The sequence below is a fragment of the Alnus glutinosa genome, chromosome 8 (genome assembly GCF_958979055.1).
Source record: "Alnus glutinosa chromosome 8, dhAlnGlut1.1, whole genome shotgun sequence".
NCBI classification, from domain to species: domain Eukaryota; kingdom Viridiplantae; phylum Streptophyta; class Magnoliopsida; order Fagales; family Betulaceae; genus Alnus; species Alnus glutinosa.
The window spans coordinates 13,002,663-13,030,536 of record NC_084893.1 but is presented as its reverse complement, the minus strand read 5'-3'; the positions used below and the strand labels follow the sequence as shown (position 1 = coordinate 13,030,536).

The following is a 27,874-nucleotide window of genomic DNA, read 5'->3' as shown; positions in this document are numbered from 1 at the left end:
TTGATTAAAGAATTGGGGTAGAGATGCACCCAACCTTGATTAGCTAAACCAAAGTCCAATCTTTCTCTAATGCTGTCACAACCAGTGCAATGATTGCTCCAAGTAAACTTATTCCCAACAAATCCCATATCAATGAGAGCATTTGAGTGAACAAAATCATGAAAATCAAAATGAGAAGGCAAGCCAAAATTTCGACCTCCAACTTTATCTGCAGAGGACAGAATCCTTTACCCATTGAAATCTCCCCGAAGGGCCACCCAAAGAGTTACCCAATTCAGAAAGAGAGGACCAAAAAACATTTCGGTTATGCAAAGAGTGAGGAGCATAAACACAAGAAATTAGCCAAGAACTAGGCGGAGGATCATAAATCACCAGGCAGAAGATATGATTTTGATCAATACAAATAGGTTCCAAAGAGAAACCCGGCTTCCATGTCACAAAGAGACCTCCTTTATGACCAACAGGAGGAAACTGGGACCAAGAAGAGAAACCCAAATTGAGAAGAGAATTCTAGTAACGCGAAGAAATCACCGAAGTTTCTGAGATGAACAGGACATCAGGTCGATTAAATCTGATAAGAGCTCATAAAATACGAATTGACGGGGCACAAGCGAAGCCCCGGCAATTCCAAGCCATAATCTTCATTGAGATGGTGGGGGCAAAGTTGAAAACGCCATCCTACTGAATTTGAGTCACCCCGCTACTTGGGAGAGTCGACCGGGGCTAGAAGACTTCATAATCAAGTGCAAAAACTTGACAAATCAGAGAACCTGAGTGAGGACGAAGCGGCGCAAGGAGACCAAAATACAGATCAGAGACCAAAAAAAAAACCAAATCTAAAGATGGATGCACTAACCAAATCACCTCTACGGCCCTGTGTTGAAATATTCGGCAAAATACACTCCACCACCGGAGCCTTCCCCCTTTGCCAAGGGACAGATTAGAGACAAAACCACTTGCCGAGAAGACCCAACTCGCTCCTTTTGTTATTATTGCAGAGAAACCTAGAGAGGACGAAGGAAAATCCAACAAAATACCCTCCACCGGCAAACTCCCCCTTTACCGAAAAACAAAACACAGAGACGACGACTTGCCAACCACAAACGCAAAGACACCAAATGATTCTTGCTTAGAGGGAACCGCCGAAGATCTATAAATCACAACAGCAAGCACACACGGAAGCTCTATAAATAGAGACACCAACTGATTCGCACTCAGAGAGAATCACCGAAGCTCTATAACTCTCAACTGAAACCTGAAAATACCAGAGGAAGGCAGGGGAGTTAGGGAAAAGCCCCAACAGAAAAACCTCACTAGGAGGTAGATAAGCCTCACTAGGAGGTGGGAAAGCCTCACAAAGAGGCTGGAAGGCCGTACAGGTTGGAAGAGGTGAAAGAGGGAAAAACTAGGGTTTTTCTTTCCTGGAGGCTTTTTCATTCTCCTTTGTTTGTGCTTATACTTGTTGATGAATCAAGACAAAATCTCACACTAATTAAACAGAGGACAGAAATGGAGTCCCACTCAGTTCCATCCAATCCATTTCCATCCAAACAATTTGTTAAAGAATTTACAGACAGCAGATGGGTTTATTAGAACACAAACTTGTACTTTCTTGAAAATAGTGCCTTAATGTCTGCACTCTATACTAACATGCAAGGAGGGTGCCAATACCTCATAGAAAAAATAAAAATGAAAAATTCATTTTACAATCCAAGTAGCTCTAATATTATTATTATGCCTGGAATTGAAGAATATACAAAGTTTGAAAAACAAAAGAAAGAAAGACCAATTCTCACCTACCCTCTTTGATAATCTCATGGAGCATGGGTTTAGAAGCATTCGCTGGTGAATTCTCTGCATCACCCACTATGCTTGTACTTGCTGATGGGTTGTAATAGCTTGCATGGGTTCCTTTCTTTGCAACATCACTCATTACGGTCGTTACATCATCAAATTTCCAGTCAGTCAAATATCCAGGCCTTGTAGTTACAGAGCTCACTTCAATATCTCCTGAAAGCATTGCCACCACACGCGACATTGACGGCCGTAACGTTGGGGATGCTTGTGTGCACAAAAGAGATACTCCTATCATGCGTTTTACTTCTTCCTCATTGAACTCTGACAATGTGGAGTCCGTAAGATCAACTTCACTGTTATTTTCATGCAATTGCCAAGCCTGAGAAGGATATGTGTTATCAGGCTTCAGAATATATTAGTATCACAAATTGTTACAATGAGTCAACTTTCTAAGGAATATCCTAAAGAGGTAGTGGATGTGAGCAGTCCAGTCCAATTGTTTCAACGAGTCTTAACGGTTCAGAATATAGTACAAACCTGTTGGAAGTGAGTATTCTAATTGTTTCAATGAAGCAACTATATTTGCACCATATCTAGATAAATCCAGCCCATTTTCGAAACTCTTCCACAGACCCATTTTGTGATTCTAAGAAATCACTCTGTTTTAAGCACTCTTATGTAAAATGTGATGTGGCATATGGATAACAGACACATCCAGATTGACATTTCACTATCAATGAAAGTTAGTGTAAACTTAATAAATCAGGATCCAAGTTTTAATCTTGTTTCAATATGTATAGGTGTGGATGGTCATGACTATCATTAACCTGCTACAGAACGATAAATGCTACTGGAACTTTTTGAAGTGGACTGAAAAAGCCATCTCATTAGAAGACATAAAACTATGTAAACATGGAGCACAAGAATATTGTTCATACCCATTCAAGAAGATAAACTTTGTCTTCCTCCAAGCTTGAGTCAGAATTTGGCCTCCCGCTAACAATCTCTAGAGCCACGACACCAAAGGCAAACACATCAGCCTTCTCCGTAAGGTGCCCACGCATGGCGTACTCCGGTGCAAGATACCCACTACATCAGTAACAATCATATGCAAAATTTAGTACAAGATAACTCATAAAAAAAGACAAAATAAAGGATTATATAGTTCAGAAAGACAAGGTGCCTAACTAAGCCTTATGGTCTTACATAGTTCCTGCAACGCGGGTGCTTATGTGGGTCTTTTTATCATCATAAAGCTTGGCCAAGCCAAAGTCTGATATTTTCGGGATGAGATCAGAGTCAAGCAGGATATTACTGGCCTTAACATCTCTGTGCACAATTCGAAGTCGTGACTCCTCATGAAGGTATGCTAAACCTCTTGCTACACCCAAGCATATATCAAAACGTGTTGACCAGTCGAGATTCAAACTTCTTGTTCCTATAAAACTTTATCTGCTTAATAAATAACACTTACATACACAAATACACACACGCATATACAAATATATATATATATATATATATATATATAGAGAGAGAGAGAGAGAGAGAGAGAGAGAGAGAGCAAAGACGCATTCACATACCAAATAACGCTTGATCAAGACTTCTATTCTCTAGAAACTCATAAACAAGTAGTCGTTGATCTCCCTCTATGCAACATCCGTACAATTTCACAAGGTTGCGGTGTTGCACAGCAGATATAGTAGCAATCTCAGTTATGAACTGGTTCTTTCCTTGGTGTGATGCTACAGATAGTTGCTTCACAGCAATTACTCTCCCATCATCAAGTGTTCCCTATTTAGTACAAAGTATCAGAAAAAAATAAAAAAATAAATAAAAATTATAATGGAAAATATTTAAAAAAACCATTTGTAGGATGATTTTGATCTATCAATGTAAATAGAAAATGATAGTGATGTAGGACAAGATTTTCATCTTGTTCCCGAAAATGCCCTTATTACCGAGAAGGTCCGACTTAACATTGGAATTATGGTCAAACGGGCTTATTCACAGACAATTGTGTCGTTGGCATCGAGTGGACATGAGGAAATCTATTTGCTGACAATGGAAGTACAAAAGGAAAAAGATGCCGAGGCCAAGATACCTCAAGGCCAAGACCGAAAGAGCATTTCGAGGCCGAGTCGACTTAAAGTGGCCGAGGCCCAAATATGGAATTTCCCGAGTCGACTCAAGATTCCGAGGCCAATATATGTCAAGGCCGAGATGGAAATATCATTTCGAGACCAAGACGACCAAAAGATCCGAGGCCGAGACAATAGAATATTCCGAGATGGAAATCATATGCCGAAGGTGAGATGAGCAGAATATCCTGAATATCTTAATTAAGAAGATTGCCGAATAATAAAGATTCTGATATTGACGTTGCAAAAGATCTTCTGAGTTGTCAATTGCCATCAAGAGGAAACACCAAGAAGGAAATAAGAGATCATTGACAAATCTCCTAATGTAGGACAATCCGAGGAGGCACCTCAGAAGGTTGACAATGTCATCTCGGACAATATCCAAGACGGGGTTTCTAGATTGGCACATAGCCAAGATGTGTTGGGAGTTGTCTCGGTAAAAAGCCGAGATCCAATCTCGACGAATAACCGAGACCCATCTCAGTCCCATTTGGAAAATAACCAAGACCTAGCTCGATAAATCGAAGCAGAAGACTCCTGCGGAAAGATCAGCCGAGCGGATTTCCGGGAGAAGCAACCGCACGGACTTCCTTGAGGATTTTGTGCCATGCAGATTTCCTGGAAGATTTTGTGCTGATTTGACTTTCTATATTTTTCCTTTTAATTAATTACCATAACGTGCTTTTCCTTAAATGAGGGGATTTCCTTGTCAATCAAATCTCCTTGATTAAGGAAGATTTACTGACACTTTTATTATTGTTTATTTCCTTCACAAGCCTTTAGGGCTTCACTATAAATAGGGAGACAATGTAAGAAAGGGATCGATTATTATTGAATGGAAGTTTGTTTTTCCTCTTCAACTTCCGAGTTGAACGTTTGTGCTTGAGAACACAAATTCTCTTCACTTCTATCCGATGGTGAATGACGAAAACGACGGTAACCGCTCCGACGGCGAAGAACGTGGAGTGCAGGCCCTTTGGGCAGCCTACGATGCCCATGGATAGCGACTTTGTAATATTAACCATATGATGCGGGAGATAGAACAAACCATCGCTGGACTTAGGTTGAACGGCAAAAGGCATCACTATCACAATCAGAATTGCGTCGACGAGATGACTTGTGGCCGACCGTTTGTTGATCATGTTCCTACACCACAAGCTGTTACGTTTACCATGAAGGAGTTGCGAGCGGCGCAGCAATTCACACCCTCACAAACATCCAGTTCAGTACCAAGGCCTGTAGTAGCCCATTCACCACCGCCTCAGCGACAATTATCGTCTGCCAACCGAGTGCCGGGAAGCAGAGGCAGAGGTCCCATCCCAACCAACCCCATTGAACCACCTCAAAGCACAAGCGTTGACGACGATAGCCCCACCTGCGCTCACACAATACCGATTGCAGTGGAGGAGGTAGTGGTTCCTATCAAAGACAGCCCAGACATAGAAGAAAATTGTCAAGAGAAAGATGTTGGAAGAAGCATCGCAGGAAATAAAGATTGCCGAATAATAAAGATTCCGATATTGACGTTGAGAAAGATCTTCTGAGTTGTCAACTGCCATCAAGATAAAACACCAAGAAGGAAATAAGAGATCATTGACAAATCTCCTGATGTAGGACAATCCAAGCAGGCACCTCGGAAGGTTGACAATGTCATCTCAGACAATATCCAAGACGAGGTTTCTGGATCGGCACATAGCCGAGATGTGTTGGGAGTTGTCTCGGTAAAAAGCCGAGATCCAATCTCGGCGAATAACCGAGACCCATCTCGGTCCCATTCGGCAAATAACCAAGACCCAGCTTGATAGATCGAAGCAGAAGACTCCTGCGGAAGGATCAACCGCATGGATTTCTTGGAGGATTTTGTGCCACGCGGATTTCCTGGAAGATTTTGTGCTGATTTGACTTTCTATATTTTTCCTTTTTGTTAATTACCATAACGTGATTGATGGCCCATGTACAATCTATGCAAAACCAAACCAGACAATATCCATTTATAGATAAAACTTATGAGGATAAAAGTCAAACATTGTAGTTGCTTATTTTCATCATGAAATTGTATGTTCAGTCTAATCGGTTTCAATTTAAGCCTCATACTTCAAAGGAGAAGTATCAGGCAGGGGTGACAAGGTTACCCCATCTAAATGTTCTGCCAAGCATTAGGTTGCTTTCATTTGGGCCTCAACTTCCATTTTTAAATTCAAAAACTTGTTTCCAGAGCATTTTTCCTCCTTTGATACACACAATACATCTAGCAAACTATAAATTACCAAAAAGATCAATCTATAGATCCCATTGCAATGATCAGGTAAAAAGCCATACAAAATGTCCAAAAAAGAACAAAACAAGAATGAACCCAGTATTTGATGCTCCTAGCGAAACTTAACGAAAAATCGTCCTATGTGTTAATGATACTCGATTATTCAGTCAGAACCTCCTAATACCAGAACATTTTGAAAATATTATATTCTCACTCGATGTGATTCCTCAAAATTCTATGCATCAAATGTTATCAAATCTAACAAACATCGGCCAAATATGATTTTTCTTAAACATTCCATTTCAACAATCAAGAAAGAAGTTCCCAAACTTTACACCATCCATGAAAAAATTAAATTTCTGAAATAATCAGTTTAAAATTTCACTTTTTATATATCTATATATTTGCAATCCTTCACTCTCTATAAGCTTTTTCTGTTAATCACTTATTTTTAATAGAAAATTCTAGCCAAGTGAATTATAATGGCATATAATGGAACTCGTTTGAGCATAGAATGCTTTCTTCTTTTAGTATACTGAGTAAGAACAAGTTGCATTTAAGAGTCCTAATTCGAATGTAGCCCTAAAAAAGGAATAAAAACCATAATTTGGAGAATGTGTAACCAGACCAAAGAAAGCTAAAAAAAAAAAAAAAAGTGTATAGGTTTTATAATATGGCAACTTATACAAGTTTGAATTTGGGAAAATGGCGTGAATCAGAAAAATAACTACAAAATCTGTTTCTTCATTTGATTAAGAACTTTGAATATCTTTCAACTTCAAAAGATAACCAAAATTGAAAATCCATGTGTAGTAGAACTAGCAGAAGAAATAGGAAAGGGCTTATGGATATCATAGAATCGGAAACCCCTGCAATTGGGGATCCCTCCTCTTATCCTCTATGGTCAAGGGAGCCCCTCTCACAATCTCCCTATTGTTGCCCTGCACCCTCTTTTTGGGCAAGGAATAACAGGGAATCCAGATCCGGATATCGTATTATGGATCTTTAAACATTTCTGTATCACCTTACTTCTACAACAATTGCAATTTCCAGCATCTTGCCAATCGCAAGCACAAGATACCATGGTAAGGAGTGCATGCAATTTCACAAAAAAGAAAGGCAGGAAATATAAGGAACAATAAATAAAAGAAAAGAAATGGTGAAAAGGTGATGTTGCAAGCTGTGCTTCATTACTTCTTGGAAATTGCAATAGATATATAACAGCTCTAGAGTTATATCAGATAGTCAACTAAATTTTTGTCCACTGACATAGATTCAACCACTTACCTTAAAGACAGGTCCAAATCCTCCCTCTCCAAGCTTATTAGCAGGACTAAATTCTTCTGTAGCTGTCTTTAGTACAGCGTAGCTGAAAGTGAATGTTCTAACATCTATTCCCAAGAGCTCTGCAATTTCAACATTAACACAGGTTGATCTACTTATCAATTTGCTTAAGTGTTTTGTGAATGAAAATGCAACATAGTTTTTACATGTTAAATCGAGGATGTCTCCTCTTGTTGAGCAATAATCATCAATGTGTTTTAGTCCAAAACAGTCCAAAATGTTGTGGGACTGAAGATGGGAGATTCAGTAGCAAGAACATATATGAAAGTTGTCTATAGAATGGGGCTTTATCGGTGAAGTTGAAAAAATGATAGTTTTGATAGATTTTAGGGTGATTTGAGGTACCCTGGACCTCTCAAGAACAAACGTGAGTTTGCTAATATAATTCTTTTCATACTTTCATTAATCAAGCAACTAGTTATATATAGACTTGCAAGACCAAATAGAAACATAATTGCAAGACAACTCTTAGAGATAAGTATGGCATCTCCTAATCTCCTACATACTTCTAATACTATTCCAACACTTAGGATAAACCATATCCCTTATTCGCTTCTTAAACATAGACTCTAATAGATAGATAACAACTAAATAACAAATATAGAAAATAACTAAATAATAAGTGAGACTCTTGTTCATGATCCTTTGCTCGTATATCTGGTAGGTAACACGAAGTAACTTGCATTTTTCCCTACTCTTTGCTGATATGTATGTGTGTCTGTATTATTTAGCAGACAATCTAGAAGAGGTTTTGGTAAAATTTCCTTGACGTAACTGTTGTCCTAAACATGATATGATACACTGCATTTTGTACTTAACACTATGCAGCACGCAGAGGCCACCTCACTAATAAATAAATAATATAAACTCACACATAGGCAAAAGTTCCATATTTCTAATATGTAGACTAAAAATGAATGAAGTTCGACAACTAGCAAAGATGTACAATATGATTTTTGACTTACCCGTATCATCATTGGTTGGAAGCTGTTTTCTTCTTCGAAAAATATAGAAAACCAAAAAAATAGATAGAAAGCTTAAAACTCCAGCACCAACAACGACACCTACGATCAGACCAGTCCTATTCTTCTTGTTGCTTGCAGGTTTGTTATTAACCGTGGGTATAAAATCTATACAAAAGCAAGGCCATCAATAACAATGGTACTAGTGTGTGAGGAAAGCAGTTCTTAATCCTCTGAATTGCAACTACAATTTTTGCACTATATTACCTGGGGTAGCACTGATGGCTGAAATAGAAGGTCCATAAGTACCTTGAAGAGGTATGCAGCAAGTTCCTTTCCCAGCCCAAAAGAGATGGACTTCAAGGTAGTTTTCTGATACCTGGACCTGAAATACCTTTGGAACGGGTTGCGTAGAGACTCCACCAGCCTCCCTTCGTATGTCAAAATCCTTTGAAACACGATTCCCCTGGAATTAACAAAGTCAAACCTTTAAACAAAACACAAATGATGTCAATATCCATCATAATCGAGGTAATTTATTGATTGATGTATAGGACGGTCACTAAATTTGTTAAGACTCTTTATTTTTTTTATTTTTTTTTCCTGTTTTGGTTGAGAAATATCCATCATGATCTCTTATAATTGGCATTCTACTAATAGATTTTCTGAACTATTGATGACAATTTTGTTATATCAGTATTTATCACTTATCATAAAAAATAAAAAATTAATGCTTATCGAAAGAAAAATAATATATATTGGGTTCAAAGAACTTAGAAGGTAATGAAAAATGATTTCAAAAGACAACAGTTTTGATTCTAAAACAATTCAATAATATGATCTAGACCTGGATATAAATATCGAAGACACGCCTCCCAAGACTTTGCCAAGTCAAAGTGTCTGGAAAAGCTGTTTCTACAAACTGGAGACTTACAGTGTAGTTCCCGTTCTCAAGCCCCAAGCCATAGTACCTTAACGATGAAGCAGAGAGTCGAGCTGTCTGGAACAGCTCTGAATCTATACTTGTGAATTGAGATAACAAGGTACTTGTGTACTGAGGATTATTGCTCCCAGTGAAATATCCAACATTGCTAACAGCCCACCTGTTTGTGTTGGTCACATAATACGTGGCTGGACCAAGTGTCTCGTTATCCCTCTCATAGACAATCCCATTAGAAGACGTAATCTGAGGACCACCACACTTAATGCTAAAGTTATAATCTGAAATCCAATACAAAAGATGCACTTAATCAATGTGTAAGCTTAGAACAGGTGATTAAATGTACAAGGTTGGATCATGTATATCCTGATGTGTTCATAACCATGGTATGCATTTCAACACTGGATATGGTTGAAGTTAGAAGCCTAATTCAAGTCTCCTAGTCCTTTACTAAGAAACTAAAATGTTAGGTGTAAAATTGTTCAGCTCATCTTTTAAGTTCAATTTTGTTTGTTGGTAAATTAATTGTGATGCATAATTGCCAATGTTAGCCCTTTAAAAAGATATGTCTAGTCCATTTTTTGTAACTATTTAAAGATTAGGAATGCTTCTTGATTGTATTGTATCTATATCAATGTTTGGTGAAAATTTGAAGATGGATCACTTGTATTCTCCTTAGAAACACCATCCTAGAGTAGAATCTTCTCCTTGTTTACCTCAGTACCTACTAATCCTTTCCAATCTAGTAATCAAGAGTATGCTTTTAACTGTACTTACATCTTCCAAGGCCTCGATCGCAAGGAAAGCTCCGTTGTAGGCAGTTCAATCCTGAAGGCAAACCACTAAAGCAGAAGGAAATGAACTTAGACAAAGAATATTGTATATAATGTTGCACATGAAATGCAAGTTATAAGCAGCTATATCTGATTCATACAAAAATTCTTATTAGAATTAAGTTTAACTCCTGATAAGAGAAATGCTCCCTTGGCGATATGCAAATAAGCATTCTCCTAATAATACTAACTCATGATATCCCCATGACGAAAGAGGGTTCTTTGATGGGATTTGTGTTTGGTTGTCTAATGCAAGATAGACTAGATAGTAATTGCAATCACTACAAGTAACTAAGATATTGAAATCGATCCTCGATAGGACAGCAAATTTCCATGAAGAGAAATGTTAATATTTAGGAAGAATTGATTTTATATTTGTTGTTAAATCTAACCTTATCTTTTCTTTTTTCTTTCTTCTTTCTTCTTTTTTTTTTCGTTTTTTTTTTTTTTTAGATAAAAATGATGTCACAGAGTAAAATTTCCTATATTTTCCATGTACTCAATTGGGATTTGATAGTCCCCCTTGCTAGGTATCAAATTGCCTAAATGCTCTAGATTAGTTCCCAATGTCCTGTATTAGAAGAACATAGATTAGATGCTCAGGCAGGACAGACATTTGACCGTATAAATCTCATTAAGATGACATAACCTGGCTTGATCCCTTCTAATTTATAAAATGAATTCTTCAATTTCCCTATTTTCGTACCTGATGACTAGTTAGCTGTTGGAATTTGTGACGGAATCTCCCTCAACAGATCTAAGTTTGAAACAATGTGTAGAAATAGGTACAAATATTTAGGTATCACATATTTTTTCTCCTGGCCTTTCAGTTATCCCATATTTAATAGCGCATTGATTTGGCTATCACATAATAATATTACACCATGACACAAGAATACCACAAAAGTAAAGGGAAAAAAAAAATGCATAACAATCTTAAGCATGAGAGGCATGGGGAAGATTAGGGATGATGTGATTTATTTATCTGTAAGCTTAACTATGCTTAATAGGCCAGTTTGGCTTATTCTCCATTGGTTACTTCCTTACCTTGCCAAGTCACGCTCCCACTCCCATAACAACCCCCAGTGGTTCACTCATTTTAATGGACACGTTAAGTAATTTACATGCCAGACAATAGCTAATTAGTTTCTATTTATAATTTAATGCTAGTAAAACATCATAATAATCAGAATAACAGAGTTCATGATGATATGTGACCCACAGAAAAAATTAAAATATGAAAAATTTGTTCCAAAATGTACGCGACAACAAATCAGCATGTTGAGAGGCTCATGATTTATTAGTTTCGAACACCCTCATGGCCATAATTGACAACTTAAGTAGTTTACAAGAGCAATATTACAATGAGAACAATATGATTTATACCTGGATTGGAAACAACAATATGATTCATCTTGGCAAAAAATTCAACCACTAAAAGTAGAAAATATAATATGGAAAGATTTACCCGCTGTTTGAACTTTCTATTGTGAAGTTGTTGGAAACTACATTGCTGCATATATGATCTAAATGTCAGTTTCATCATTAGTGAAAGCAGAGTATGCAAGCCCATATGAAAAATTCAAGATTTTGTACGATTGCTAATAAAAAAATGTTATTCAAGAGTAGGAGGTTATAAATATTGGAAAAATAAATAGATAATAGATAATAATATAATAGACACAATATCAAGTAAACAAAAACATACAGTTGTAAATTTTGTTCGCTGATCCAAGAAGGAAAGCTTCCCACTAAATTATTGTACGACAAATCACTGCAAGCATAACATTACAAGGATGTTAGGTACATGCTCCATCCAATCAGTAAACAATGCCATGAACAGTAGTAATTAGGCATTAGCCAAGTGACATTAATGCATTGGAATAAACTTTGACCCCTCAATTTTAAATTCAAAACCACTATTTTTCAATTTTTCCTCATAATGCCACACTTGTTTATGCTATTAGCTAAATCCATATATCTAGATAAAGTTGTGATAGTTCAAATAGGTAAACACAAGAGTTCCAAATAGGGAAAATCCTATTAATAGTTTCAAGTTTTTAGTTGAAATGACTCTGCATTCTCCCCTATAATAAAAGTTTGAAATACTAAAATTAAGCCAATACAAATCAATGTAGTTGTGATCAGAATTTACTCAATAATTTCTTTCAGAAAAATTGAAAATCCAAAAGAGAAAAAGGAAACACTTATCATTTAGAGTAAACAGTAATTTATTGCATGGAGATCAAAACTTGTATTAACTTGAGTGCAGCACCTAGATTTATGATCTCCCAATGTAAAAGCACCTTCTCCAATATGATTGGTATATCTCACTATAATCTTGTGAATGCACGTAATGTCTTATGCACTTACATGTTGAGAAGATTCGCACTTTTGTTTGCAGGCAGTGTGCCATTTAACGTATTATTTCCAAGAAACCTGATAATGAAGGAAACAATACATGCTTCAATACAAAAAGGCGTATGGTGGGATGTATACCGTGCAGCTAAGCAAATGAGGGATATTACAAGTGAGAGAGCAAACTCAAATTGAAAAGGGAGTCCGGAATCTGCCCTATTATATTGTTGAAGCTCAAATCCCTGGAAAGATATATAATAATGTCACATGGATTGATACAACAGTAACTATCACATGGTTGTGAGATATATAAAACCAGTTATCTACAAGAAGTAATTAACACTTATGATCTTCATGCAACTGGAATGGACAAAATTTAAGCCTTATGCATCATCTAAACGATATAGAAGGAACAAGAAGAGGACGGAGAAAAGATAAATGAAGATGAAAAGAAATCGGATGAGTTTGATATACTATGCAGTGGTCCTAAGTCGATTACAAACAGGGTAAGTTCAGATTTTTTCAGCTGGGAGAAATAACCTGATAATTATGTCAAAACTTGAACAGTCTTTAGATTTTAGTGCAGCAATCATTACAAATTTCTTTTTTCGGGTTGAGTTGGTCTAATCTAACAAATAAAAGAGAGGTTCCTGCTTTCATAGCTTTGGATACAATTAAAATTCAATCTAATATGGTACAAGCCCTGCATGTATCCAAAGGGTTACCAACCAATGGCTATTACTTACAGCTGTGTCAATTTTTGGTATTCTCCAATATTGGATGGAATTGAATCAGAAATGTTATTGTTCCTCAGCACTCTGCAATGCATGTAAGTAAGGTGTTATACCATATTCAGGAGGAGCAACAAAAAAAGGGAAGAAAACATATATATTCATCTTTAGGAATTTCTGAATCTTAGCCTCTATGATGTTGCCTTACAAGATACTTAGAGACTTCATATCCTTTATGAATGCTAGTGAAGAGCTCCCATTAGACAACTCACTTATTCTCCTACAGTAATATAAGACATGAGATTGTTAAGATCTGCAAAATGGAAAAAAAAAATATATATATATATATATATATATATATACAATAAAAAATAAAAAGTTCACTAAAAGATGTAGACACTCACAACTCAGTCAGAGAAGTCAAATTGGAAAGCGTTGAGGGTATTGGACCTTGGAAAGAGTTTCCTTGAAGCCTCCTAAAATAGAATTTGGGAGTACTTAATCATAAATTGTGAATAATGCATCTTTTATGTAGAATAAACATGTAAAGATCAAAATTTGCTCAATCATAAGTCTTATAACAGTAATGTTTCTTATTGACATTGGGGTGTAATGAATGCTTGAGCCTTGTCAAGGATGATTAAACAAAGACAAAAAAGATAAGGCTAAGAATATCGTCTTACAAGACAGAAAGCTTTGACCAATTCCCTATGAAGTCAGGTATCCTGCCTGTGAGTTCAGTGTCTGATGCCCACCTGATACCAAAAGAAGTCTTTCCTCAGACAATTCAATTGCAGCTTTTGTTTTTATATTTAACCACATGTACATTTTAGAAAGTTTTCAATTGGGAAAAAAAGACATGAATTTCTTACACGGTTTGGAGGTTTCGTAAGCTAGCAAATGTGGAAGGAATCTCACCACTAACTCCAGAACTAGCAAAGTAGCTGTCAAGGGAAACAACTTACATGAATCTATTGATAACAGCCTATCCCCAGCTCATATGAAAATTTAAGTAATATTAGATAATGGATTTAACAACCAAAAGAAAGGTCTCAAGCTATATCTTAAGAAAAAAATATAAAAGTCTTGCATATGTAAAACCGTTTAATATGGCATATTATAACATTGGCTGTCACAAAGTTCTTATAATCTTAAGCCTCAGAGTAGTAGCTTTATTATAACCATTTGCAGTCTTCATCACCTGCAACAAATTGCAATCTAATGGTTTTGCGGACTGACAGTGAAAAAAGAAGTTTAGCATTGTACTAGAACTTACATTTGTTGTAGTTTCACTAAATTCCCAAGCTCAGATGGCAAAGAGCCCGAGAAATTGTTTGATGAAAATGACCTGGAAATTTAACAAGTGAAACGATAAATGAATTATAAGCGAAGGATTTTATTCTCTTTAGGGTCAGATAATCAAGATCAGGTATATGGAATGCAGAAGCAACAGAACAGACGTGCTATTTTGTGAAAACACCTCTTTAAACCTACTACCATATAAAGATAAAGGCAACAGGAAGAAATGAGTCTCATTTTAAGAAGATCACCAATATATGTAGAAAAGCAACAACACCAAGACGCCACATAGATGAATTAGGAAATTGACAATGAGCATGACTTACAATGATAATAAATTGGTAAGCTCTCCAAGTTCCTTTGGAAGCTCCCCTGATAATGCATTAATGCCAACACTCCTAATGTGTTAAACATCAGAAAAACAGGAAAGGTTAAATAATATTAATGTACTATGTCCTAGGAGTTTCAAATGAAACTAAGATGAGCTTACAGGTATTGCATGCGAGTTAGATTGCGGATGGATGCGGACAGGTTACCTGTCAAGTAATTTTGGCGCAAATCCCTGTAAGAAATGGAGGAAACTTAGCATATTTAACAGTGCCTAATGCAAATGGACCATTGTGGAAAGCTAGCACAACACATCTTGCATAAATTTCAATTCGTTGATATTGTGCACCACAAATTCAAGGTCTAAGTTCAATCCTAGCTTACATGAGAAAGAAGGAAACCAAAACTCATACAAAACCCAAGTAAACAAACATATAAAGAAGAAACCATACAGATTGGTGAGGAAAGTTAGAGCCCATAGCTCTTCTGGGATTACACCGACAGCATTCAAGGCATAAACCTTCCTGCAAAGAAAATAAAATTCCAAAACAAGCAATCAAAAAAATGGAAGATTCATATGTGCAAGATGTTCAAGATACTTTGAAGTGTAAGGTGTCTGTCGGGGCACCGGTGTTGCACCAGAGGTTTTTTCGAGAACGCAAAACCTATCAAGAAGGGGTCAGTATTGAGACAAAAGTTACAAGAACTCAAGAAACAAGATGTATAAGATGGTATGTGTAAATTAAATTTATTGTTGTTAACGTATAAGTTGAAGTGACGTGTAACGTTCAGACTCTTTTCTTTATAAATAAAGTAGTCTTGTATACAATTAAATCGTTAAGCAAAGGCGTTGACATGTAGAAGTATCCCATAGGCCGAACCACCTTAATTGTGTTTCTCTCTTTCTTGTTCTCAACTCTTCCCTAAATTATGAGCTTCTATATGGTATCAAAGCCCTAAAAACTCATGCGAGTATCGATCCTGTGCCAATTTTTTTTGGGTTTCTCTCATCCCTTCCGCATCTGCAACCACAACCAAAATCCATAGTCTCACAGAATCATAGCGGCAAACAGACCTCAACCTCTGTCATCTTCCACCATAGTACTCAACATGTTACTGCAAGTGATCTTTAAAAGGAAATTGCTGATTTAATACATCGACATTCTCTTCTTCAGAACCGCTACCCTTGCATTTTATCATTGCATCTTTCTCGATTACTTCATCTTGATTTAAATATTCCACACCATTCACATCATCACCATCACTTTCTTCATCAGATTCATCAGCTTCAATTTCTTTCCCAAAATGATCTCTTTCTGACAGCTCTATTTCACCAACTTACTCTAATGTTTCAAGATAATCTTTTGCATCATTTTGAGCCTTTGACAACATATTAGGCTTTCGACCAAAAAGTATCCAATGTCCATGTTCCGGCCATAGTAGCCGATACTGGCCAAACAGTCGTCAAAGTCCAAATTCCGGTAATAACAACTGATGTTCCCATTCAGGCTATAGTAGCCAATTTTTTTTTTCAGCCCTATTCAAGAACCAAGCTCAACGTACGTGATCTATCATTGGGCTTGAGACAAGAATTACAAGAACTCAATAGACAAGAGTTATAAGGTTGTTTGTGTAAATTAAATTTATTGTTGTTAATGTAGAAGTTGAAGTGATGTGTAATGTTCAAACTCTTTCTCTATAAATAGAGCTTGTATACCATCAAATCATCAAAGAAAGATGTAGCTAAGCAAAGGCTTTAACGTGTAGATGTAAGCTATAGGTCGAACTACCTTAATTGTGTGTTTCTCTTTCTTGTTCTCAACTCTTCCCCAAATTATGAGCTTCCATAGTAAGGGTCTAAATAAAACATATGGAGTTGAACGATGATATTATGATCAGAATTTATCATGTGCATACTTCTTATTGATATCAACTGCCTTATACGATGATATATCTTAATGTGAGAAAACCTTTTCTTAAAAAACTATGGGTTCAAAATTCTTTCATTTGATTTTACCTCACTAAGTCGTGACTTACACTTGATTTCCTTTCCACCTATGAAACACACTTGTGTTTTGTAGTTAGTTAGTAGCTAGATGGTGAGTCCTTTGAGACGGTATGTACTTGTGGATGATATAGTCAATATCATCTTTGAGGAGCTAGACTCAAAGTGGTTGCAGAGCATGTGGGATAGTGATGGAGATACACGTAGGGAGATGATCAAGATTCTCTATTTGATTTATCTTTTTAAGAGTAGATCTTGATCTTGATGTAATTAGGGATGTTTGTTATGTTTGGAGTTTTCTTTACTTATCAATGATTTGAGGTTATTTTGAGAATCGTAACGCTTTGGTTTTAAGTTATTCACTTTTGGGAGACTTTATATTGCTCTGAATATTTATTAATTTATGGAATTATTTTAGACACACTATCTTATATTAAGTTTCAATTATTTCTATTGTTCATTTTATATAGAGTTAACAGGTAGATAGATCCTTCTTGAGTTATTTACATGGTAAATAGGTCTTGGGAGGCACACCTAGTTCACTACATGTTAGTTAATTCTTGGGGGCATTACACTTTAGGATCATGTAAGAGAAATTCTTAGAATGTTGTCTTAGCTTGGTTAAGATGAGAATTATAGGCGGCACACATTAAGTTTTTTACAACTTCATGAAGCCTAAATAAAGCCGAATGCTAGATCTTAGACGGGCACTCGACAAGCGACTATGCTAAGAAACTCAAGTTAGGACACCTTTATGGCGACTAGACTAAGATTCGTACGACGTTTGAGTGTGACAAGCCAATTGAGTGGGAGTTCCACCATAGCAGCCATTTCATATTGTATGTGTTAGAGATGACCAATCAAGGGAGTGACTACATGGATCTCTTCTCCATCACTATGACGTGTGAGTAATTCACATCTCATTAAATGGCCTGAAAAAAGGAAAAGGAAAGCACAAATTTAGGGCAGTTTCAAACGCTCACCTAATCCCTTATGACATTTGTGTACGACCCTTTTATATGTTTCCATCAAAACCATACACACCACCCCTAGTGCACCAAGTTTTTCCATACTCTCACTCACACACATGCACATGCAGTCTGTCCCAACAAATACCAAACTCTTTTTTTTTATAAGTAATAAAATTCAATAAAAAGCGTAGAGGGGCACAACCTTAGCACACAGGAAGTATACAAAAGTGCCCCTAATCAGAGGAAACAAAAGAACATAAATGTAAAAACTCAACGAACATAATACGACTCGGGCTATGCGCTGAGACCCAAACATATAACATATATGAAGCACATTTCGACACAAGTCCACAACCGGTAATTCCACATCTTCAAAAAGCCTTGCATTCCTTTCATGCCAAAGACCCCAAATAACACACAAACGAACTTGCTTCCAACATCGCGTAACATGACCACGACCCAGCAAAGTGCCCTAACCACTCAACAAATCCAGCACGCTTCTTAGCATGACCCACTCCACCCTGAACAAACTATAGAAATAGCTTCAAACACCCCGTGCCACGTCACAATGAAGTAGGAGGCGATCAATGGATTCCCCATTCTTCTTACACATACAACACCATTCTACCACCACTATATGACGCCTATGCAAATTGTTATGTGTCAAAATCTTTCCTAAAGCTGTTGTCCACACAAAAAACGCCGCCCTCTTCGGAACCTTAACACGCGAAACACCCTTCCAAGGAAAAGAGACTGCTTATTGACAAGCTAAGGCTCTATAACAAATACCAAACTCTATTTAGTTTTCTCCATGAATTCCTTTTCTGTCTAACTTACAACCCACCGAGGATCAAACCCTTTTCAGCTTCTAGCTATATCTCTTCCCAAAAGACAAGCACACAACTCCAACTAGCTGATCAATATATAGAGATGGAGAGAAAGGTCATCCCCACCCATGTGGCCGTCTTCTACTCCCTTTCAACCAAAAAGGTCATCCTCTCTCTCTCGGATAATTTAAGTGGGTCAGTTTTTTAGCTTTAGATGCAATTTTAGATTTATGGGTTTTCTCCGTATTCATGAAAAAGCATAGTTCAGATGGCGGTGTAGTGCTTCGACACGCTCGTCGTCGCTCACTACAACAACAAAGATGCTCCTCCCCCGGCCTTCGATGAGGGTCACCAGTAATTCTAAAATAAAACCCCAACTCCCTGTGTTGGTTATTAGGATTGCTATCTTCTTATCAAGAGAAGTCGCCTCGATTCACTGATTAAATTTGTTGCCATTATGTTTCGGCAAAGACGTTGGAAATGAGTGAGTGACTAAGGGTGGGCAACTAAGGAAACTCTACTGAGGCTGAAGAAAGTTTTAGGCAGGTCAGAAGGGGCAAACCCCTATTGGCTCCACCCTTAGGAGGAGATGATTAGATGAGCTATCAGAAGGAAACAGTTTGTTAGTTCATAGAATATTGGTAATATTCAGTGCAGAAAACCTTGTGGATATTTTCCAAGTGTTTTGGGTTCGTTTTCTTATTAGAGTTTTTGTGATCCCACGTTAGAAGCACGTGAGAAGGCCGTTCAAATGGCAGCTGCTTGGTGGAAGAAGAGTCCTCTTTGCCTTCCCCTGTTTGAAGGACATTGGAAATCCATTCTAACGGGACACCTACGACAAGAAGAAGATTTCTTACTCCCTTCCTTGGTTCAAACGGAATTAGAGTTGTTCTAATGGCACACCACTGGAAGATGATTCAACCTCTCTGCCATCCTCCGTCAGAAGCACGTTGGAAGATCAAGCTGCAATTGACTCTCCATGAGCTTTTGTAAGATCTTGTCAGAAGCCCGTTTTAATGGAAGACTAACTGACAAGTGTCAGAAAATTAGCGATGAAACCCCAAGTGTTTTTTTGTTTTAATGGCAGCCTGCAGAACAGTTGATAAAAATGAGATTTTTAACTTATTCAAAAGAAGCTTGAAGAGACATTTTTTCCTGGAGATTTTCATAAGCTCTAAAGGGGTTCTTGGGTATTTGGTAAGAGTGTGTAGGATGATCATAGGGAGTTCGTAGATTCATTTTCCATTTTCAAAAGAGTGTGACCAAGTGTGGACGTTCTGAAAGCTTTGAGCTTTGCTCACACTTGAAGTGTTCTTGAGTTTTAGCGAACAAACCATACACAAAATATTGTCTGAAGAAGAGTCTACCGAAGGATCGGTAAGGAGATGCACTGTAAGAAGATTGGAGGGCTTAGAGGCTAGTAGGTGGCTAGTTGTATTACAAGAAATAGGATATCACAAAGGGTTGTAAGTTTTCTCTTATCTTGTAATCTGGATCTTCTCTATAGCGATTTTCCCGTTTTGACTATTCCGGAATGGTTTCTAAGCATTTGATGTGTTCAAAGAATTTTTCCACTTCGTAACCAAAAAATCTATGTTGTGGTTGTGTTTGTATGATTTAGTTTTCAAGTAATTTTATTAATGTGGTAATTATTGCTTGATTGTCTTTTATTGGGGTTAGAATCACTTCTTGAGTTCTTTCACAGATTATAGATATGGTACCCAATATGGATGAGTGGGAGATATTGGAAATTAATTTGACCCATAGAGTCCACATGGATTAGTGGAATTTTATTTCTAATTGACATATTCTTTTAAGGATTATTAAATAGTGGGTGAAGTGATTATTTGATAACTACCAACTACCTGAGATTATAATAAGCTACTACTTTAAGTTGCTAAAATTTTTCTCTACTAGAAGTCCTCCCTTCTTATTAGGACTCTAACAGAAAAAATCTATGTTTGTTTTAAAAAGACTGAATGTACGTTTTAGAATAGCACTCAGAATATTGTTCATCTCTCTACATATATAAAAGGGAATATTAAATAATAAAATCAAACTGAAAAAAAAAATTAAAAAAAAAATAAAAATAAATAAATTGTTGATATGTTACTTCTTGAGCCACATGGCCTTCTGTTGCCATTTTTTTTTTTTTTTCTCAATGAAATTCGGGTAAAATATGCATTGTTTTGTGACATAAATTTGAAAGATAAAATCTATTTTGTTTTTTTATTGTTTTCAAAGTCTTTGTTGTCAACTAGTTTTTATTTATTTATTCTGTTACTACTATAATAGAATGGAGTAGCAAGAAATGTGAAGGTAGGAGGTGGTCCAGAAAAGATGGCCGAGGTAATCTTCCATCAAATGTGTGTTATAGGGGCTTACCTTGGACCTTTGCAGTACCAGCCAGACATAATATCGAACAAATGTCATGCAAATCTTTTTTTCTTTTTCTTTTTTTAACGTTTTTTTACCATGACCAGTAAAATTGATGCGACCCAATTGAATGGGTGAAACGATCAATAGACCCCATATATATAGAGAAGAGAAACAGTTATCCAAGCACGAACACGAAGCACTTCAGGTTTTCGTTTTTATGTATAAAAATGTAATTTTAAGCAAAAATGGAATGGAATAGAAATAGAGAGAGAGAGAGAGAGAGAGAGAGAGAGCGAAAACAGGTAAGAGAAAAGTACATACAGTGCCGTAATGTGACAAGTGGTGTTATTGTCGTATGAACAGTCGCATTTGATAAAGGGGTTGTGATCTCCATTATCGATGGGGATGGAGCCGATGGCCGCTCCGCTGCATGGTTGCCCACTTATATTCCATTGGGCTGATGGTGCTGAGATTCTCCATTCTTGAAATATTGAATTCAAAACCCTTGCTGCAATCAAATTCACAATTATACATCATTGGGATTTGCGTGGAAAACAAATACCGACTCTCTCGTGATTGCACTCAAAAGAAATCCCACCTAGTTAGGATATGATTTAGGGGTGTACAAACATAGTTATCAAGCAGTTAATAATTTTTCAAGAAAAAAAAAAAAAAAAAGCCGATAATAACAGCCATCCATATAAAACCACTTTATAGTCCGTTGAAAAAAACAGTTATGGCTTAAAGTGGAGCGAATAGGGAGTTTAGAGGTATGCAGACAGTTAACTATCTATTCTTATATATATATATATATAACATAATAATAATAATAATAATAATAATAATAATAATAATATACAAAAAAATCATCTTTTTGGTGCGTTTGGTAAGTGGTTTATGTATGAATTTAATAAAATTTATCTTTATTCATAAAAATAATTTTGTGCTTTATTATATTTTGAAGCATTTTACATATTGAAAAAATTCCTAAAATCTTCAAAAATATGTTCTAAAAAGAGGCTCAATGAATGCCTAAAATATCAAAATAGACCCATTTCTAAAAAGCGGTTATGCATTGCGATTATAAGTTTTAATAACTTTTAATCGGCAGATATTTTAAAACAACTAACCACCTAAGATAGATTGATTACGGTTACAAAAATTCGATAACCACTTAAAGCGGTTGCGATTAGTGGTTAGAGATGATAACCACAAAGCGCAACTGCGTACACCCCTAGTATATATGGATTATGATAATCCAAAACTACCAAATTCACAAACAAAACTTTATTTAGAACACATTTGGAGTTTTTTTTTTTTTTTTTTCTTTCTTTCTTTTTTTCTTTTATGCAATATGGAAATTACGTTTCCTTATGATTATTACGAGTGTTAACTTGAAGAAGAGATACATATTACTAAAGGGAAAATTGAACCGTTGGTCCTTGTGGTATGCTATAATTATTTTTTACTCCCTATGGTTTAAAAAGTTACTGGGAGGTCCTCGTGATATGCAATAATTACAAATCGATCCCTGGCGTCAAATTCTGTTAAATTTTTTAACCGATTCCGTCAAATGCCACGTCAGCGACACGTGTAGCCATCTTATGGCGACACGTGTCTATCTTAATAAAAAAATAAATAAAAATACTTATTTTTTTTTTCAAAAAAAAAAAAAAATCAAAAAAAAAAAAAGAACGGGTGGCTTGGCCACCCCTTTGGGGGTGAAGGGGTGGCCTGGCCGCCCCCAGCCACTGGGGGTGGCCGCGCGCCACCCCCGGCCACCCCTTCACCCCCAAAGGGGTGGCCAAGCCACCCGTTCAGTTTATTTTTTTTTTAAAAAAAATAATAAATAATAAGTACTTTTATTTATTTTTTAATAAATTTATATTTTTTTATTAAGATGGACACGTGTCGCCATAAGATGGCGACACGTGTCATTGACGTGGCATTTGACGGAATCTGTTAAAAAATTTAACAGAATTTGACGCCAGGGATCGATTTGTAATTATTGTATACCACGAGGACCTCCAAGTAACTTTTTAAACCATAGGGAGTAAAAAATAATTATGGCATACGACAAGGACCAACGGTGCAATTTTCACATTAGTAAATAGTATATATATATATATATATATATATATATATATATATATAGATAATTGCACCGTTGGTCCATGTGGTATGTCATAATTATTTTTCACTCCCTATAGTTTAAAAAGTGCATGAGAGGTTCCTGTGATATGCAATAATTACAAATCGATCCCTACAGTCAAATTCCGTTAAAAATTTTAACAGATTCTGTCAAATGCCACGTCAGCGCCACGTGTCGCCATCTTATTGGCAACACGTGGCGTTGACATGTCAATCTTAATAAAATAATATAAATTTATTAAAAAATAAATAAAAATACTTATTTTTTTGAAAAAATTAAAATTAAAATTCAAAAGAAAAAACAAAAACAAAAAAAGGAAAAAGGTGGCAAGGGGGTGGCCGGGGGTGGCGCAGGGCCACCCCTAGTAGATATAGGGGTGGCCATCGAGATCTAGGGGTGGCATGAAGGCCACCCCCAAAGGGGTGGCCCAGCCACCCCTTGCCTGGTAGTTTTCTTCTCTCCTTTTTTTTTTTATATATATTTTTTTTTAAAAAAAAAAGAAATTTATTTATTTATTTACTAATAAATTTATATTTTTTATGAAGATGGACACGTGTCGCCATCTTATTGGCGACACGTGGCGCTAACGTGTAGGGCTAACAAATTCCGTCAAAATGGTGGACGGAAAATCGACCAGGGAATAAAACGTAATTATTGCATATCACAGGGACCTCCCATGCACTTTTTAAACCATAGGGAGTGAAAAATAATTATGGCATACAACAGGGACCAACGGTGCAATTATCCCATATATATATATATATATATATTCATTTTATAATTATTTTGTAATGTTGATGTGGCAGTTCAAATTAATCTTTATTTATTTTTATTTTTTTAAGAAAAATTAATCTAAAAATTAATTAAAATTGTCACATTCGCATTGTAAAAAAATTGTGAGATACAAATATATTTTATAGCATTATTATATATGTATATTAATTCAAGGCATTTACTCTCTCCCTCTTAATTAGGTGTAGCATAAAGTTGACCAACAATTGCAGGCGTGGCAGTAAGCAAATCATACGCTTCAAACAAAGACATGGCCTTTTTTTTATTAAAAAAAAAGTATATGTATATAGGAGGGTCGGCCAGAACGAGCCAATCCTATTGACATGGCCTTTTTGATATGTAACGATAGTAATTATCTTATTTTTTATTTATTTTTTATTTTTTATTTTTTTTTAAGTTAATGTGGCAAATTATACGCTTCCAACAAAGACATGGCCTTTTTATATGTAACCATAGGAATTATCTTTTTTATTTATTTTTAAAGTTGATGTACATTTAAAATTATTATTGTGATTCGGGATAAATCATTATTAAATTTTTATTCAATAATAATTTTAAAAATCACATTAACTTTAAAAAAATAAAAAATAAATAAAAAGATGATCTTTAAGGACATGTTTGGGTGACAATTATTTTTTAAATACTGTTTTTTAGAATTTAAATTCTACGTAGATTTTATGCAATTTTTTTAATGTTATCTAAGGTTTTTTAAACCATACAAATATAATTTTAAAAAATAAAATTTTTCAATATTAAAAATTTTAAATATTTTTAAAAAAAATTGCAAACCCAAACCGCGCTAAACAATTTGTACATTGTAGAAAAATTCATAGCTCTCGTCAAGCTACAGCTGACCTCCACTGATGCAAAGGGATAAAGTTCCCGGTGCAAGTTGTTAGCAAGAGGGAGAGAAGAGATGGGTTTGAATTAATGAATAAAAAAATAAAATAATAATAATAATAATAAAAAAAAAAAAAGTATTTGTTTGATTTGCTTGTATAGTTGTATTGATCAGCCCGTAAGTTGTGAAGGTGGTGGGGTGTCAGACGATGGACGGCTGTGTGGGAGGGTGGACGGATTGGTTGTGTGGACGTCAGACATGAAAGGAATAAATTTTTAAGAGAAACTTGAGAGGGAACTGGGAAGGGCTTTGATTGATTGAGTTGCATGGGTTGAAGACCCAATTAAACCACAGCGAATGCGAAACAAAATAAATATATGGTATCTTAAAACAAGCTGACAGTGAGACTAAACTAATTAACCTTTATTTTATTCTAAACCTGCTTATGTGTGCGGTTGAGTTATCTGGTTGTATAAAACATTTAAAATTAACAGGCATCTACTACTCTTAACCTGTCAATTTTTTATTTTTTTGTCGCGAAAGCAATTTGTCGAAAGTCTATCCAATCCAAATCTAGACGACATTTTTTGAAACACTTAGCCAGATTATATATGCTTAAGTTCCTTGAATTTTCTAGTCACCTAGTGTCACAAAACGTTGTTTAATTCTCTCTAAAAGGAAAAGAAGAAGTCGAACATATATAATTTTAATAATATGAATATTAAGGTATTGATTAAATGATTAAATTTTTTTTTTTCTATCAACTTAAGCTTTTAGAAAAAATTATAATTAAACATTGCATTAGATCGATCATAGGTCTTAAGTTCGAATCATGTCTCTTTCAATTCATTTACCTCACATTTTAATTAAATATATTACGTTTTGGACTTCACCTATTAAAAATAAGCTTAAATCCACACGCGAGAGGGGATGATTAAATGATTAAATTTATCTCTTTTGATTATTTTAAGCTTTTAAGAAAAATGATAATTTAAGAATGAAGACTCTTTGCATTGGAATCAAAGTAAGTAAAAGAAAAAATAAATAATAAAAAGAAAAAAGAAAAAAAATACCCAAGCTGTTTTTTTAGGATTCTCTCCGTTTTATTTGACATAGAGAATAATCATTTTATAATTAAGATTATATTTCGTAAATATATCTAAATGGTGATACGTAATGGATATATATTATCACATTGTTAAAAAATTTCAATAAAATAACATTTTATATATAAATGCCACAAAATAAAATGATGACCAAAAAATATTTCATCTTCGTTAATTTTTTTTTTTTTTTTTTTTTTTTTTGTATAGTTCTTCGTTAAATATTTGGTTGCACATGGCTTCGTTCTCACTAACTAATTAGTAGACATGCATGATTGGCAATAAATAGATATACAGGAGACAAAACAACAATACTTAGTTTTTTGTTTTTTTTTTAATTCATCGTAAACAAAACAGAAAAATAAAACCAAGTACAAACTTATCAACTGAAAAATTCAATCTAAACAAACTACAAGCACCTGAATGCATTGAAATGAAATGAAAAAAAAAAAAAAAAATCACTTCAAATTGCAGCCAATAAAAACTGCAGTTTACTGTGATGGATAAAACATCAATACTTAGTTAAAACATAGACAGAAGGGATTTTTTAAAAAAACAAAAGTAAAAAGTAAAAAGAATAAAGAGGAGAAAGAAGTTGATCATGTTGGGGCCATCGGAACATCGAAAAACAAGAAAAGCTTTTAAATGATGATAACATAAAAAGTGGATGATGTATTATTTGTATTTTAACTTTTGAGCACAACCATGGGTTTTCCTGGTCGATCCCCGGCCAGCTCACTCAAAATCAGATACGGGCTGCAGACTAAAGCTAGAGGCTGTGTAAGCGATGTGCAAGCTAGAGCACGATGAAGGATTTTAAGCGTTGAAAGGATTTAGGTTGACTTTTGAACTGAATCTCAATAGATAGAGAGAGAGAGAGAGATACCTTCAGCAGGATCTGTGACAGCGTTGGTTCCATTTTGAGCTTGAGCAAGCTCAGGCAGGCCAAAGATGCAGGCAGCATAAAGAGCAAAGACTAAAACTGGTGATGATCTTGATCCCACCATGTCTGAGATTGATCGATGGAGCGCTATCCACCAGACTGACGGCTTACCATCTGACTCAATCCATTTCCTCAATATGTAAATCCTGCCTTTTCCTTGTCCACACCGGGTTGAAGTTGAACATTGTTTTTTAAAATTATATATATAATATAATATCAGCGATCTCAACATCGATCGAAGCCATGCCCCCACCCACGCGCCCATGTTGATAGGGACTTGCGATTACCTTAGAACACTTGTAGTAAGCTCGTCAAAATTTGCTGAAATTTTGACGAAAAATGCTATTTTTGTTATTTTAGCTACTTAATTTTAAAGAGCTCTAAATATCAAACTCACCAAATATTTTCTACTTCAAAATAAATACTATTTTTTATTACCTTTTCAACTAACCTACTTTTTCCGGATTGTTCCAGAATTCTCATACCTCCATATCCTTTTTCATCTCTTCTCTCACGCACACTTCTATTATTTTCTTCTTTCTCTAATCCTATTCCTATTCCTTCTTCGCTCTCCACATCGAGAGACAGTACGATAGTGAACGAGAGAGAGAGATTGAGATCAAGGGAGAGACCACACCGGGAGAGATCAGACCCGAGAGATTGGGAGATAGAACCGAAGAAGATCCGACTGTCCAGAGGCGCCGATTTCCGGTGGGTTCCATGGATTGTCGCCGGAGGAGCAGGAGGCACGACGATCGGTGGCCTATGGAGTGATTTCCGGCGAAATCGGTCTGCAACCCGTGACCAATCGGAGCCCATTTTCTAGGAGACCTGAGACTTGAGAGACCGAGCCCGATCGTGGAGGACCCGTA

General features: G+C 35.8%; 1 protein-coding gene across 5 annotated transcripts; it reads right to left on the bottom strand.

Annotated features, from left to right (window-relative positions):
• Positions 1-1,583: 1,583 nt before the first annotated feature.
• LOC133874927 (probable LRR receptor-like serine/threonine-protein kinase At1g56140) lies at positions 1,584-27,171 on the bottom strand. Of its 5 annotated transcripts, none has more exons than XM_062312855.1 (24): positions 26,946-27,167; positions 21,493-21,679; positions 15,442-15,513; positions 15,153-15,224; positions 14,989-15,060; positions 14,640-14,711; positions 14,236-14,307; positions 14,047-14,118; positions 13,768-13,839; positions 13,572-13,643; positions 13,379-13,450; positions 12,803-12,874; positions 12,648-12,713; positions 11,983-12,048; positions 11,743-11,787; positions 10,219-10,283; positions 9,436-9,722; positions 8,769-8,967; positions 8,505-8,669; positions 7,483-7,601; positions 3,381-3,591; positions 3,004-3,235; positions 2,736-2,886; positions 1,584-2,176 (listed from the first exon to the last, which is right to left on the bottom strand). In XM_062312855.1, the coding sequence occupies exons 1-24, from the start codon at positions 27,064-27,066 to the stop codon at positions 1,793-1,795; spliced, it is 3,018 nt and encodes a 1,005-aa protein (XP_062168839.1). In that variant the 5' UTR covers positions 27,067-27,167; the 3' UTR covers positions 1,584-1,792. The 5 variants fall into 5 exon arrangements, with proteins under 5 accessions (XP_062168839.1, XP_062168838.1, XP_062168841.1 ...); XM_062312854.1 differs by having other exon boundaries at positions 9,349-9,722; positions 26,946-27,166; XM_062312857.1 differs by lacking the exon at positions 1,584-2,176 and having other exon boundaries at positions 2,757-2,886; positions 2,981-3,235; positions 9,349-9,722; positions 26,946-27,170.
• Between the last annotated feature and the right edge of the window lie 703 nt (positions 27,172-27,874).

What these genes read in the sequence shown, in the direction of transcription:
- LOC133874927 (XM_062312854.1), bottom strand. Translation starts at nt 27,066, where the DNA reads ATGGTGGGATCAAGATCATCACCAGTTTTAGTCTTTGCTCTTTATGCT. An exon ending in ACTTGTCACATTACGGCACT is followed by an intron (nt 15,514 to 21,492) that starts GTATGTACTTTT and finishes TTTTCTTTGCAG; the next exon opens with GAAGGTTTATGCCTTGAATG. An exon ending in CTAACTCGCATGCAATACCT is followed by an intron (nt 15,061 to 15,152) that starts GTAAGCTCATCT and finishes TTAACACATTAG; the next exon opens with GAGTGTTGGCATTAATGCAT.